General features: G+C 46.4%; 6 protein-coding genes across 6 annotated transcripts; 3 read left to right on the top strand and 3 right to left on the bottom strand.

Annotated features, from left to right (window-relative positions):
- Positions 1–6: 6 nt before the first annotated feature.
- Positions 7–2191, top strand: N7483_011450 (uncharacterized protein; the record flags this gene model as incomplete). Its single annotated transcript, XM_057094877.1, has 3 exons — positions 7–242; positions 289–809; positions 954–2191. The coding sequence occupies 3 exons, from the start codon at positions 7–9 to the stop codon at positions 2189–2191; spliced, it is 1995 nt and encodes a 664-aa protein (XP_056940848.1).
- Positions 2192–2859: 668 nt separating this feature from the next.
- Positions 2860–4033, bottom strand: N7483_011449 (porphobilinogen synthase HEM2; the record flags this gene model as incomplete). The annotated part of the gene is given in 3 exon segments (XM_057094876.1): positions 2860–3606; positions 3623–3763; positions 3815–4033. The coding sequence occupies 3 exon segments, from the start codon at positions 4031–4033 to the stop codon at positions 2860–2862; spliced, it is 1107 nt and encodes a 368-aa protein (XP_056940847.1).
- A 1643-nt stretch (positions 4034–5676) lies between these two features.
- N7483_011448 (uncharacterized protein) lies at positions 5677–7386 on the bottom strand (the record flags this gene model as incomplete). The annotated part of the gene is made up of 3 exons (XM_057094875.1): positions 5677–6489; positions 6556–6643; positions 6698–7386. The coding sequence occupies 3 exons, from the start codon at positions 7384–7386 to the stop codon at positions 5677–5679; spliced, it is 1590 nt and encodes a 529-aa protein (XP_056940846.1).
- Positions 7387–10003: 2617 nt separating this feature from the next.
- Positions 10004–11579, top strand: N7483_011447 (glycoside hydrolase family 76 protein; the record flags this gene model as incomplete). Its single annotated transcript, XM_057094874.1, has 4 exons — positions 10004–10094; positions 10165–10421; positions 10478–10930; positions 10998–11579. The coding sequence occupies 4 exons, from the start codon at positions 10004–10006 to the stop codon at positions 11577–11579; spliced, it is 1383 nt and encodes a 460-aa protein (XP_056940845.1).
- Positions 11580–12099: 520 nt separating this feature from the next.
- Positions 12100–12583, bottom strand: N7483_011446 (uncharacterized protein; the record flags this gene model as incomplete). The annotated part of the gene is made up of 3 exons (XM_057094873.1): positions 12100–12362; positions 12415–12510; positions 12565–12583. The coding sequence occupies 3 exons, from the start codon at positions 12581–12583 to the stop codon at positions 12100–12102; spliced, it is 378 nt and encodes a 125-aa protein (XP_056940844.1).
- Positions 12584–13135: 552 nt separating this feature from the next.
- N7483_011445 (flavin-containing monooxygenase) lies at positions 13136–15088 on the top strand (the record flags this gene model as incomplete). Its single annotated transcript, XM_057094872.1, has 1 exon — positions 13136–15088. One exon carries the CDS (start codon positions 13136–13138, stop codon positions 15086–15088), a length of 1953 nt encoding a protein of 650 aa, XP_056940843.1.
- Between the last annotated feature and the right edge of the window lie 197 nt (positions 15089–15285).

Raw genomic sequence — 15285 nt, 5'->3', positions numbered from 1 at the left:
TCGAAAATGACAGCCATTGCATCTGCACCAGTCATGAGTAGCCACGACTCCGGTGCAGAGCCAGGACCTGAACACAGTCCCTCCCGATTTACAGCAGTCAATGGCAAGGAATCATCCGTCACTACCGCGGTCAACGTGGCGCATGTCATTTCATCAGATCGACCCAGCTTAGATGCGCGGGATCAACCAAGACAGGATATCTCAGAGCGAGAGGAACATACCCCCGAGGATCGAGGATTAAGGTCATCTCCACCGGGGGGCCTCCGCTCATACCCATAAGCGCAAGAGATCTGAGTCGGGCGAACAGGAATCGCGACATCCATCAGAACCAGAAGGCACAGGCAGGAGCTCCCTCAGCCATGCTACGGACTTCAGTGGTCCTCCAACATACAGCGGGGCGGGTTCGGGATCTGTCTCAGATAATGAACCAGTGCCCCATTTGTCCGGCCGGTCGGATCCCCAGGAAGGCTCCCAGCCCCCCGGGAATGGCCCATGGCCGGAATATGATACCCAGTTGGTTAATCAAGCGCAACGGGCCCAACAGATCGATGCATCTGATGCTCAACTGGCGGATGCTCTTCAACGAGAGGCGCATTCCCAGGACCCGAATCATCGAAGCTTGAACGCGGCCCGTTCGAACCCCGCCCCCACGGCGCAGCCCGCCTCGTCACCAGCGTATTCCTCGGAGCGCCCGACGACGGCAGTGCAGGTGGCGCCCAAGCGCAAGCGGGTCTTTAGCAACCGGACTAAGACTGGCTGCATGACTTGTCGACGCCGAAAAAAGAAATGTGATGAGCAACACCCAGCATGTGAGTTGAATCCACCATAATCCCAAAAGAAAAAAAAACAAGAAGGGCGGCCCCGTATCCCCTCTTCCCCCACAATAATGCGCGGTGGAATTAGATACGACGTGGAAAAAAAAAGAGGCTCTGCGGCTAACATTGTTAAATCAGGTAATAATTGTCTTAGAGGGGGATTTTTATGTGAAGGGTACTCGTCGCGAAGTACATGGCAGAAGCCTTCAACCTCCAAGACCCCGGTTCCATTGCAATCGAAAGAAGGGTATCCCGAAATGAGCCCCCAGTATATCCCCGACAATCAGCATGACCAACAATTGACCGAACACATCAATTCCCGGAAAATGCGACCAATCGTGGTGGAAGAGGAGCCGCAGCGATCTGCCGCGCAATACAATACCAGTCCCACCGATAACAGCGCAACCTGCTGGCCAAAGCGAACAACATGGACAAATACTCCCCACCCCCCTACATATCCATCAGAGCATATACCGAAGCCACCGGAGTATCGCGAAGTTCCATCACTCCATGAACTTACTCCTCGGGAGACAGCACCCAAACCAGATTACCCGGTCGTGCCCCCAATGCGAGAGATCCCTCACGGACCCCCACCAAAATCAAGCATGCCTATTCTGTTCCAAGGAGCGACAGCACCACCAGTTCCCGCAGCCACCGCCACAATGGATACCAACAGCCCGCAGGTCCAAGCGCGGATGGCATTGAGTATTGAAAATCAGCTCTCGGCTCGGCCCGTGCCAAACGACGATACAGAAATGGACAAGATGATCAAGGGCGATCTCTACCGACCCTTCGATGTGCAACTAGTCGAAGAACGAGATCGATGTCGACGCGCACTCGCGCGATTCAACAATGCTTGTAACCCACTCAATGGGCTAAGCTCCAAGGAACAAAACAGACTATTAAAGGAAATCCTCGCTCCCCAACCAACATCCATTCTCAAACCACCCGGATCCTCTGGAATCTCATCCCCAACTATGCGTCGTCCTGCTCCTAGCATTGGACCTGGCGCAATTGTGGAATCCCCCTTTACGTGTCACTACGGACACCTGAGTATCGGCGAAGATGTGATGATCTCACATAACTGTGTGTTTATCGACGACTGCTATATTTTTGTGGGCGCTCATACGTGGATTGGATCCAATGTTACCATCCTTACCTCTATGGCGCATTCCAGTATGCAAGAGCGTAAAGGTACGCAGAGTCGATACGAGGGTCGTCGGGTACGAATCATGGAAGATTGTTATATCGGTGCTGGGAGCACCATTTACCCCGGCGTGACTCTGGGCCGAGGAGCGTATATTGCTCCAGGGGAGATTGTTAAAAGTGATGTAGTACCTTACGGGTTTCAAGGGTTCAAGCCGAATTATATGTGAGATGAGATGGTGAAAGGATGAGATGTTTGCACACGGTTTTATGATTCCCAGACTTATGTTTGATTTTTCTTATTTGCTTGACTTGTTCTTTTCTTTTTCTTTTCTTTGGCTCTGTTTTATTTTCTTTATATCTTTTTCTTTCTTCTCGCTTTCTATTTCTACGGTACATGGTTCTATGGCGCTCGAGGATTATCTTCCCTAGGGAAGGGGACCGGAGCAAGGCGAGTTGTCATGTAGTACATAATCTTTCAATTTCAGTTGATGATACGATTCAGCATCAGATCCACAAGTCAGTCCAGAATAGACATAGTAGCCTCAAGTTGAAGGTGTCTAATAAGACCAGGAATGGTTATAGTGATCCAAATTTTGAATGATAAAATTGAACAAAGAGCTGAGATTATCTGGTCGCGTACATCTAGATAAGAACACATAGATATTTTCAAATGGTCTTTTAAACGCCGAGAAAAAACAAAACAAAAAAGTCAGAGGGGTATCGATCTGGTAGGGGGTATCATCATGTAACCAGTCTGAGCAGAATGGCCAATATGATCCTGATGAAATGTGAAGAAATGTAGGGAAGTCAATCAAGACTCAAACATCCGAACCTCAGGCTCAGAAAATCAAACAATCGCAAATTGTACAAAAAATGCGAGTCAATCTTAAACAGATTACAACCAATCCAGAAACTCCGGAGTAAAGTAAGTAACCACAATTCCAGCTCCAGCTCTGAGAATACCTTCAGTACTCTCAAAAGCCATAGCCTTCAAATCAAAGACACCAGCCTTTGCACCAGCATGAATCATCGCAAACTCTCCACTAACCTGATACGCCGCAACAGGCATATCCTGCGCAAGGTCCTTAGCATCACGAATAATATCGAGATACTGACTAGCAGGTTTAACCATAATGATATCAGCACCTTCATTCATATCTCTCTGAATAGCGCGTCTCGCGAGACCCCGACCACCAGGGGGGAGTTGGTAACATTTTCTATCACCAAAAGAAGGACAAGAGCCCGCGGCATCACGGAAAGGACCGTAAAGACAACCACTGAACTTAGCACTATATGACATGAGCAGAACGCGATGCGCAAGACCGGCTTCAATGAGCTTGAGTTTGATAGCGCGGACACGACCATCGTTCATATCAGAGGGCGCGACACAGTGCGCACCTGCAACTGCGTATGCGAGCGCAACGTCGGAGATGCGGTCGACGGATTGGGCGTTATCCAGACTTCCGTCTTCGCGGAGGATACCGCAGTGACCGTGGGAAGTGTATTCACAGAGACAGACATCGGTGTTAATGTACAGGTTTGGGAAACGAGCGCGAAGCAGACGAATTGCGGAGATGACAGGACCGGCGGGGTCATCTGCTGCTGTGCCGAGGGCGTCTTTTGCGGTTGGGTGCAAGGGGGACTCCGAAGAGGATTACGGAGCGGAGACCCTTTCGGATGAGGGGGGAGAGAAAAGGGACGAGACGGTTGATACCGAAACGGTATTGATTAGGGAGCGAGGGGATGGGGGTTTGTTCATCCGGGTTGTCGGTGATGAAGAGGGGGTAGATAAGCATTTCCTAGGGATGTTAGGAATCAAGCACTGGAATTGGGGGGGTTGAGGGACTCACCTTGGTTAATTGTCTCTCTGCTTGCCATGATCGTGTCAACGGGTGGCTGTATCCAGCATGAAGTTGACTGGAAATATCGCCAGAGATGCTAACACTGGTCGCAGTGGTACTCGCGTAGGAACGAGCGGCGCGGGATTGAGCGTGGGAGATCGTGGAACCACGCTCATCTGCGTTGGAATCGCGGAATGCGATATCTGAGACCAGGTTGGAGAACGACATATTGCCTGGTAAAGGAATGTTTTGTTGGTTATGTTAAATGTTGAAAAAAGAGAAAAACATGAAGTGGCGGATCGGAGTCGATTAAAATATGCTGATGTCGGTAAGGCGAATGCCGATACCCGTGATTGGTCAACTATACTCCGGAGCAAATGACTTTTCCACGTCTATATCGTTATATTCTTATTCTTTATTCTTTATTCTTAATTTATTTTTATATTATGAATGTCGAAATGAAAAATATAATTCTATTCAATGCTTCTATCATATATTAATACATTGTTATATGTGACTTGATTGTCGATTATATCTGGGTATACTTCGGAATGCACGGAGTAGTCGTGATCACTTGACCAAATCTATTCCGAACCTTGGAATCGGAATAACTTATGTATTCGGAATAACACAATTTATTACTCCCAAGGGCGTGGATTCCAAATGAAGCCAATTCTAAATCACAAGCTAGATGAAATACGAATATCCAAGATATCCTGCATAAAATCAGCTTTCATCTTATACAATTCTGGTTGAAAAGACTCGGACCTCGGATAACATACGCGGGGTATTCCGCTGTATACGACTAGCAGGAGTAAAAAGGAGACCTAGGCATTATATAGTATTCACATGTGGAAGAAAGATTTTGATCAGAGACTTGGTACTGGCACTATAAATGATAAATCTATTTTAAGTGTAATTACTCCAGAGGTCGCATTGTGCCCAGGTGACAAATTGGATTGCTACTTTTTGTCCCATGATATGTAGCTCGTGTGATCCATTCAACTCAACATTGCGGCATAATATAAAGATGTTCTCCGAGTCCAAGACCGTAGTGGCTCTTTACTACTCACATGTGCAGTGACTACGAGAACACAGAGGTATCTACCTAAGAATGGCACTGAATCAAGATCACCGGGGTACTCTTATCAACGCCACTCAATACCCTCTATCTATGCTCTTTTCCACCGCGGCAAGGAGCGGCACTAATATCCGCTTGGCCTTATCTTTTGCTATGGTCAGTAAAATAACCAGTCAAGATATCAATCCCCATACGTTATCAATGCGATCACCGGGTAGAATCCATTGATGCTGGCATCGACTCCAGGGCTTCTCATCCCCTTAATCCGATGCTCTTCTTCGGAGTACATGGAGACTGTCGACGGAAGGCGTAGTGTAGTGGGGATACCCGCAACTTTATCCATTCGGCCCCGGATTAGTAATATCCGATTCAGCCCTCCAGGGCTGGAGCCCTTCAGCACCTGGGCATGGGCAGCCTTGGACAGGAGTCTTGCCTATTGTTAACAAAGAGCGGAATTGAGATTTAATCCAAGTGACTAGAAAATTCAAGTCAATAACCCTAGCTAACATCAGACAAATTTAGCCTTAAAGCGCAGTCAATGTAGTTCGGTCTTTATTGACATGAAAAGTCACGAATTTCAATATCCAACTTCCATTCATATACTATCAACATTCTGGCCCTGATCAACAGCAAATAAGTAATACAAGAAAGCGCAGTCACGCAAAACTCAAGCTCAAGGGACAACTTGAAACAAAATATCAACAATCATACAGATCAATAAGCATATATCACCCATAGAAACTCCCCGAAGAGGGCTTGAACCTCGTTACTCGACGTGGCTGATGTTTCCTTAGTTGCCGGAAGCTCCGGAGGAGTGTTTCCCTAAAAAAGTTGGCACATTTGACTGAGCAATCGAGTTCTTTCTTTTGGTCTTGGATTGTTTAGTCACAGGGCTAGATAGTCCCCGGGCTTCTTCCCTCAGTTCTTGCGTAGCGGCCACACAGAATTTCTGCGAGCTCATGAGCGGAATGACAGGCGCCAAAATGAAGGACTCAGGCTCAAAGGAGTATAGTCCTGGGAAGATAACAAGAAGATGATGACTCGACTGTTCAGCGCCAATTTGATCCGGATTACCCACGGGAAACTGGAATAAAGCATCGTCTTCATGGCTCCAATCATCTGAATCGAATTCTGTCTCATATTTTTTCGGAGCATGTTGAATAGGACGCCAGACCTTGATAGCGCTCTGAACAATATTCTCAATTCTCTCTTTAAGCTCACCGTACTGTGTGGTGGAGAGAAGCTCAAAGAGATAGTAAGATACGTTATGAACCACAGTCTTGGCTCTAGATTTGAGTTCGGCTTCCTGACCATCCCGATCAATAGAGAGCAAGACAGAGCGATAAAACTGCTCTTTTTTGTGATCACTATCCACGAGTTTGCTTAAGCTTGTCCTGAGATGACCAGTCTCAGATGGGAAGTAGCTTGGTTGGAAGATCTCTTTGTCAATCGCTCTGGATAGAATAGACAACATCAGAGCCAGGCGCATTCCCTTGGCACTATCGGAATTCGAGGCACATAGTGGGATGGACTGTCCATGGGTGGGATCTCGGGTGGCAGTATTAGTAGCTGAGATGAATTTCTTCCAGGATGTGTCATCATTCTGGCATGAATGTTAGTTTCAACTTGTCAACTGAGAGTTGTATGGAAAAGGGATGGGATGACACACTCTGAGATTCTCAAAATTCAAATCTTGTTGCAGCACAACCCAGAGCTCTTTCGCCGCAAAGTTCCAGAGGTTCGAAAAATTTTTAATGCTGGAACCAAGTCAGTAAATGCAGCACATACACATTACTACTGGGGAAACCAACATTGATTGTTCCTCAACCTGAGGAGATTTTACAACAAAGGTATTGAATTTTTCAAGTTGACCCTGAGTCGATTTCATTGTTTGATCGAGAGACTTCTTCTCTTCCTCAAGAGAGCCACTCTTCGCCTTTTCAGCATTAAGAAGAGTTGTAAGATTTGCATTCGTAGCGTTCAATCCCTCGATCAAGACCTCTCCCTTTTTGAGCTTCTTTTGAAGATCATCAAGGGAACCGGAATGTTTCTTTTCCATGTCTTTCATCTCAAGCTCCTTTTTATCTTTCTCCGAGAGTCGTGCTTGTACCTGTTCCTGAAGCTGTTGAATCCGTCGGGTCATCTCACTCGTGGATTTTTCTCTTTCTGTAGCCTCTTTTTGCAGAGCTTCATTTTTTTTGTCCGCAGCGTCCTTTTGAGTGGTGAGAGTTTGATTCACTTCGGACAGTTGACTGATCGTAACTATTTCTTTCTCTTTCATGATTTTCATATCATTTTGCAACCTTGTGAGCTTTTCATCTCGAAGTCGGATTTGTTCTTGCTGCTCCTTGACCTGTACATAGGTTGCAGATGCTTTCTGGAAGTCGGGATCGCGAGTGAGTTGGTTGAAATTGTCAATGATTTTATTGAGAAAGTCATTCTTGGGTTCCACCTTGATGGAGACGGGTGTTGGTTGGGTTTTTGTTTGAGTTGTAGACATATTGGATCAGAACAAAATGTGACAAAAGGGTTGATTGAGATCGATGGGAATGAAAACAACTTAAAGTAGGGCAATTATGTCCCTATTTATAATATTTCCGCAGTCTTCTCCTAAGCACGTAAACCGATGCCATCAATTTCATATTTGCAGTTGGGGAATAGCAGAGTATTCGCAGATTCCCATATCAGCCTCAATATTGAGCACTCGAGCGCTTGAACCTCTAGGTCCGTGCCGCGCTGAGTTGTCTTGCATATGCAGGCAGCAGGACCGGGGTACCGAGCAACGTGTTCTGGGGCGAAAGGTAGCTCAACCCCGCACTGGTCTCTTGATACAGGGTTTATTAGCCAGATGAATTGTGAAATGTGATATGAGTCTTGGTATATGTCTTGTGCCAATAAATCCCCTGTCTTTCTGATATTCTATGCAGCTAAACGCCCTATCAAGGCGATTCCAATTATGCGCTCGTTGAACGAGGCGACGAATACCTAGGTCGCTTGTAACTAGGATCATAAGGCGGCTTCCAAGGGTTGCTCATGGTGATGTGTACAAGTAAATTGTTTGCCATTCAGTGATTTTCCATTTGCTTGGTTCAAATATTATGCATGGGTAGCGCATGAGCGCGTCAGAGGTGGCTGGGATTGGCAAGGCATTAAATCTTGGTATTTTCCTGGGATTCTCAATCAAGTGAAACCGATACTCTGCCTGCGAAGCTCTCAATCAAAAATGAACAAATTCAAAGGTCACTAATTCTACCTCAGGGTTACTAGTAATCTAATGAAGATCCCCCGGTGCTGGCTTCAAGTGAGCGGGGCTGATAATGACTTACGAGTGCAATGTTGGGACCTTGGAATCTCGAGCTTGTGGATTAGCTTGTCACAGTCTAATCTTCATTCTGAAAGAAGGCACTGGTCACCAGCAAGCACTTGAGGAATACCTAGCTTTGAAACTTGGCGACGGGCTACCTCATTGTACCAAGATAGGTATAATACCGTCCCCTCAGGAGTCCCATTGTCCTCGCCGCCGCGTGGACTTGATCTTACCGAAAGTCCTCATCCTTAATGGTTTCTACAAACAAAAATATCAGATAAATCCCTAAGGGTCATGTGGTCTGCACGTAGCTCTACCTTTCAAATTTCCTCTCTCTCGCGCGCGCCGAACTTTCCCTTTCCCATATGCTCAGTGAGTCAAGCAACAAAAACACGCAGTCTTTCATTTTTCAATAGGTCACTAAATTTTTTCCAGGCTCACTTCAAGTTTCAGCTAGTCCAAGCAAAAACTTGAAGTATGACCAGAATGGCTGCTATCGAGGACTTGAACCCATCAAACGTGAATCTCGAGGAACCTGATGAGCCAGAGAGAGACACCTCGATGTTTGAGTCGTGAGAATTTGGCAACGTCTTTTTAACCAGGTCGAAATCGAACAAAGGGCCTCGGACCCCGGAAACTTCCAAGGTTCCATTATACGAATACGAAACCATTCGCGAGAACTTATAGGCTGCCTTTCATGTTGAGATTTTCTATGTCATGCAAATGGATGCATTAAAACAAGAAAGATTCACCAGAAAGATAAGATCTCGGAACTCTGAGATGGTGAGGGCGAGATACTTCATATGTCCCAACCACAGAGAAAGTGCACCTGGATGTGGAACCACTGAAACATGCGTTCTAGAGATATCAGCCATTGCCACCAGCGCCTACGGCAAATTCAATACATAAAGGATTGAGTTTCACAGAGCTAGACAAAGACCCCGTGAACACGGTCAGAAGATTGATCCCATATTACATCTGTTAATTAATGAACTTGGACCCCGGGAATTGGCGGTTAAAATTGCAAACACAGCTTGTGACTCGTGAGTTCTACTTCGCACTTTTTACCCGCACAGTCCCGGGGCTAAGCATTGAGCTTACAACATAAGCAAAGGCCAAGGCCAGGTACCCATGAGATGCCGTTTTTACGTGGAACCATTGGAGGATTTATTATAAATGAACCAATTAATTCAATATTTGGGTGTTCAGGTACCCACCACATGTGCAAGCCCTGATACGAGAATCCAATCATAACTTGAAAGAAAAGTTCCAAGGTTATTAATATCCATGGATATGAGACATAATAATATACGATGCCAGTGGCCATAACTTGTTCATATCCAACAGAAATAGCATCTAAAACCCCCATTAACCATCTAATAATGTAACACAGGACTCACTCTCTTACCTAGAACTAATTTATCCTGTTGGATCAAATCATCCAAAACATTCAATATTGGTCAGAACAAGTGGAGTTCAGACCCTGTTGCACCAGTCATAAAGACCCTTAAACTGCGCCAGGATCCACTTGGTACAGAGTCTATCACAAATCCCATTCAGGGCCCTGTGAGCCGAGCAAGAATGAGCAGGCTCCAGGGCTGGCGGGGTTCTTCTCCCATCATCCCCCAGGTTTCTTTATTTTTATATATATTTTTTTTTGCCCAGAATATGAATATCCGTTGGAAAACTCCATAAACTTCCAGGTCTGGATAAGTTTTGCCTTGGCAGCTCCACGACTTCACTTTAACTTGATCCCCTCTCTCTTGGCCCCTCTTGGCATCGATCCGCTTCGTTCATTCCAGGATAAATCATGCAGATCTTCAGGTCAATATGCCTGTTCTTGAATATCCTGGGACTTGGACAAAGGGCATTGGCTATCGATCTTGATGTTAGCAGTCAAGGTAACAACCTCCATTCAGGTTGGAGATGAGGTACCTAGGTACCTATTCCCATGTTGTTTTTACTAATCAGGGGCTACAGATTCCATCAGCAATGCCGCCAATATCGCGACCTATGCGATGATGACATATTATACGGGAAACGACACTGGCGGGATTCCAGGTGCATTTCCAACGAAATGGTGGGAAGGGTCTGCACTATTGATGGCTCTTCTGAACTATTGGCACTTTGTGGGCGATGACTACTACAACGATGAGCTCAGTGTAGCCTTGCAATGGCAAAGCGGGACCAATGGAGATTATATGCCAGCCAACTATAGTAGTTTCTTGGTATGTGTCAACCATGATGATGATTATTCAGTAAACTAATCTTGAAATGATTGCAGGGCAACGATGATCAAATGTTCTGGGGCCTCGCAGCAATGACAGCAGTCGAATACAAATTCCCCGATCGCGCCACCGGATTCTCTTGGCTTTCACTCGCACAGGGCGTGTTCAATACACAGAAGGATCGATGGGATACAACGATGTGTGGTGGAGGACTACGGTGGCAGATCTATAGTTATGAGGGGAGTGGATATTATTTGAAGAATGCCGTTTCCAATGGTGGGTTCTTTCAACTTGCAGCACGACTATATCGATACACCAACGACACGGAATACTTAACATGGGCTCAGAAGAGCTACGAATGGTCGTGCTCGGTTCCACTGGTTAATAATAAGACATGGACGATCGCCGATTCCACAAATGGTCAAGAAGAATGCGCCAATGGAGATGCGACACAGTGGAGTTATAACTATGGGATTTATATGGGTGGATGTGCATATCTGTATGCTCAGGTGAGTAATACCAGTACCCCCGGGCATCTACGGAGTACACCACAGGGTAAATTCTAACACTGATTAGACCCAAGATGAGTACTGGCTCAATTGTACAACCGGGCTCATGGACACACTCTTCAGTGAATTCTTCACCGAGGCAAACAACTACATCATGGAAGATTTCGAATGTGAGCCCACCGAGATCTGCAACGATAACGAGATCCTCTTCAAGGGACTTGTTGTCTCCTGGCTAGCCAACACCGCCCTTCTTATCCCATCATTGTACGACAGGATCCTCGCGAAACTTCAATCCTCCGCTGCAGGCGCCGCGAAGTCCTGTACAGGATATAGCAATAATACCTGTGGCGTGCGATGGTACACCGAAGAATGGGATGGTTGGATGGGCATGGAAGAGGAGATCAGCGCTAGCAATGTGTTCAGTGTTCAGATGCTACAGTGGATGAATGGATCCAATGATGCTGCGCCTGTTACATCTACGACGGGTGGAAATAGTACGAGCAATGTTAATGCTGGACAGAATGAGGATAATACCACCGACACTAGTTCGACCATTGTCTCAACTGCGGATAAGGCAGGAGCTGGGATCTTGACTGTTGTTTTAATTGGAGCAGTGGTTGGGATGGCTACGTTTATGGTTATGGGATGATTTGATGTTGAGATAGACTGTACCTTTGATCTGATATTGATGCACATACTATACACATACTGACTTGGAGAGTCTATTTGTGATTTTATAAGAACATCTGGAACGGTTTATTGTATCAACCATTTTGTAATGGTTCCATGGACTATGTAGACTTAACGAGGCACTAATTAGATGATCTAATCAGGCTGCATGCCGCCGATGGATACCCAGGTGGGTATAGCACTTACATATGTACTCACATTTTAACTATATAGACGGAAGAAATTACTATTCAGTCAGTTAATTCACTATGTGTACTCTTATTCAATGACTTGTGACCAAGGTGATATGTTTGAAATAGGTCCGCAGTCCAATTAAGGGCGCAGATCATCATGGATTGTATTTGCAAAAAGCGCATCAAGCTAGGCACGACGTGGTTAGGCCACTACATAAGAGACCCCGAAGACTTAGACAACCTCCATCAGGAAGATAAGAGTCCCAAGCGCATAAACTCAAAACATTGGGTTTTCGAGACACGATATCAGATCATGAGTCTCTCCACCTTGAGCTTAAGCTCCTGAATTTGGGAAGCCAGATCACTAGCCTCGTTGGTATTGATACTGGCAGCGATAATAGATCGGCTCACGCCACATGCACGTCCAAGAGCGACCTTGCTAGGAACGAATACATATGGAACGTTCTTATCTTCGCAGAGGAGGGGGAGATGCATCACGATAGCAAGGGGAGAAGCATCACCGGCCATGATGACGAGCTCGGCAACGCCACGATTAACTGCCTTCGTAGCTAATAAGGAGAGTCAGCCATGATCAGCAAACAGGAAATGAAGTTAGCTTACCCTCGTTTGCTCCCTTCTTGACTTGTCGCGAATGAGTACCTTGCTGGAGGATATTCAGAAGCTCCTGCGCCAGAGACTCGTCGGCCATGGGCCATGCTGGAATATTATTAGTTCATTGAAAATGCTCCGCCAGATATTTCGTGAGCTTACCTGCAGATTCAGAATCCATTGTTTTGAAAAGGCTCACCGGTGGTAAAGGTTCACGGCCAAAAAAAAAACTATAGTTGGTAGGTTGGTTAGGAAATTTTGAGATTGGAATTTTCAATCTATGGACGTTACGGCAAAATATTTCCACCGTCTTCTGAAACGCGGCCCAACCCTCTGACGTTCCATACCTATTACAGTATACGAATGCCTGCCTAAGAGTGGCCCTAGATATAGGCAGCTTCTAGAATTCTATATTGTACTTACATCAGCCTTACAAGAGATTTGCCATAAGAGATTTTCCAATCATGTGTTATGACAGCCTGCTTACATTGAAGTCGATATTTGCGGCAGAATCATTAGGGTGGGCCGCTCTTAAGCAGGTATACTGCCACATGTGCAAGGTGTAGTAGGTAGAATTGCCCAGGTGAAGAGTAAGGTTTCTGTAGACTACTTGCTGAATCTCTGACCTATAAATTAAGAGTAAACGCAGACACCTGTAGTTTCCTCTTTTACCATCTTCACACACTCCGAGTCAGCTAGTATATACCGGGTTCCACACGGACCACACCTGGCCATGGCGAACATCAATACCAACCCAAGTCGCTCACGAGCAGAGTTGACTCCGAGTCTTCAAGAACTACTCAACATAACAGCGCGCTATGAAGCCGAAAGAAAAAAACGCCTCCGCAAGGACGGCAACGCTCAATACATCGAGCCCTCCAATCTCAGTTCAACCCCATCGCCAATTTCCTCCAATCCATACTCTCAATTCTCTAAGGATCCCTGGGTAGATCTCGGTAACACAGGGTCCCTAGAGACCAAATTCCCCTCAAAGCGTACCTCGGTTCTCATAATCGGCGCAGGATGGGGCGGACTCCAAAACGCGATCCGAATCATTACAATCAGCAAAATTCCAGCGGCCAAGATTCGCATAATCGACGCAGCTGGTTCCTTCGGTGGGACATGGTACTGGAATCGGTATCCAGGACTGATGTGTGATATCGAGAGTCACATGTATCTACCCTACCTCGAAGAAACAGGATATATCCCACGCCACAAATACGCATACGGATCTGAGATTCGTTCGTACGCAGAGACCGTTGCGCAGAAATGGGGATTAACATCAAGTGCTGTGTTCCAGACTACTGCAACGAAGATAGTCTGGGATGAGGATGAGAAGGAATGGGCTGTTGACCTTGTTCAACGCGGAACAGAGATGCAGATTCGAGCTAGCTTCGTGGTTCTCGCGTCCGGTGTACTTCATTCGCCTAAGTTGCCTCTTATTCCGGGGTTGCTGGAATTCAAGGGAAAGATGTTTCATTCATCGAGGTGGGATTATGAAATTACTGGTGGATCGGAGAAGGATCTATCACTTCATAAGTTGAAAGGGAAGAGAGTTGCAATTATCGGGACTGGTGCTACAGCCGTGCAGATTGTACCTATTCTTGCGAAGTGGTGCAAACATTTATATGTTGTCCAGCGGACACCATCTGCGGTTGATACTCGGGATCAACGAAAGACTGATATCGAGTGGTTCCATCAACATGTTGCGAGTGGTCCTGGATGGCAGCGAGCGAGGATCAAGAACTTCCATCGTCATCTTGTGCTTGACGAGACCGAGAAACCGGCTATTAACCTGGTCAATGATGGATGGACTCGCGCACCTGGTTTACTTGGTTTGACGGGTCATCCAAATGGACCAATGACACCAGATGAAATTCCAGCATACAGAGCACGGTTAATCGAACTGGATACACCACGCCAGAATCGTATCCGAGCTCGTGTGGATCAGCAAGTGCACGATCCCATCATCGCCGAGAAACTCAAACCCTGGTATCCAACCTGGTGCAAACGACCTGCATTTCACGACGACTATTTGCAGGCATTCAATCGGACCAACGTGACACTGATCGATACCGACGGCAAAGGAGTCGACGAGATCAAGCCCGAAGGACTGATAATAGGAGATCGGAAATATAACGTGGATGTGATCATTTTCGCAACAGGATACCAAGCTCCACCCTCTGGATCGCCAGCCGAAAAAGCCAACATGACTATGATCGGCGTGAACGGGGTATCCTTGAGTGAGGAATGGGCTGTGAAAGGTCCAGCAACACTACACGGGGTCCTTGATGCTAAGTTCCCAAATTTGTTTCTATCCGGGCCACAACAAGCATCCACTAGTGGGAACTACCGGTTCAACCTGGACGAACTCGCCAAGCACACTGCATATATTTTGGCTGAATGTAATCGCCGGGCTAAGGGTGCTAAGTTTGCTGTTGCGCCGTCTGTGGAGGCGACGGAGGAGTGGGCGATGCAGGTTATAATGCGTTCAGCACCTTTTGGTGTAATGGCTGGGTGTACGCCGGGGTACCTTAACCTAGAGGGGGATATCGAGAAGGTGCCACCCGAGAAGAGGATGATTTTGGCACGGTCTAGTGTTTGGGGGTGGGGGATTGAGAATTGGATAGATGTTATTGAGAAGTGGAGGGATGAGGGAAGCATGAAGGGGATTGTGGTGCGTTGAGTGGTACATGGAGATTGATGAACATACCCAAAAGCCAGCAGGAACAGTCCATATTTTTAGTATAGTTAGAACTTAGAACCCATCTGGTCCAGTATTTTGAAAATTGATATAGTTCCCTTGAAACCGATTCCACCTAGAAGGGCCGAGTTCAGTCAGTCTGATATTATGAGTCTAAAGAAGATCATCCTGATCTACTA

Source organism: Penicillium malachiteum (assembly GCF_028827825.1).
Source record: "Penicillium malachiteum strain IBT 17515 chromosome Unknown utg000005l:1.0-9002435.0:326005.0-9005861.0, whole genome shotgun sequence".
NCBI classification, from domain to species: Eukaryota; Fungi; Ascomycota; class Eurotiomycetes; order Eurotiales; family Aspergillaceae; genus Penicillium; species Penicillium malachiteum.
This window is presented reverse-complemented; position numbering and strand designations above follow the sequence as displayed.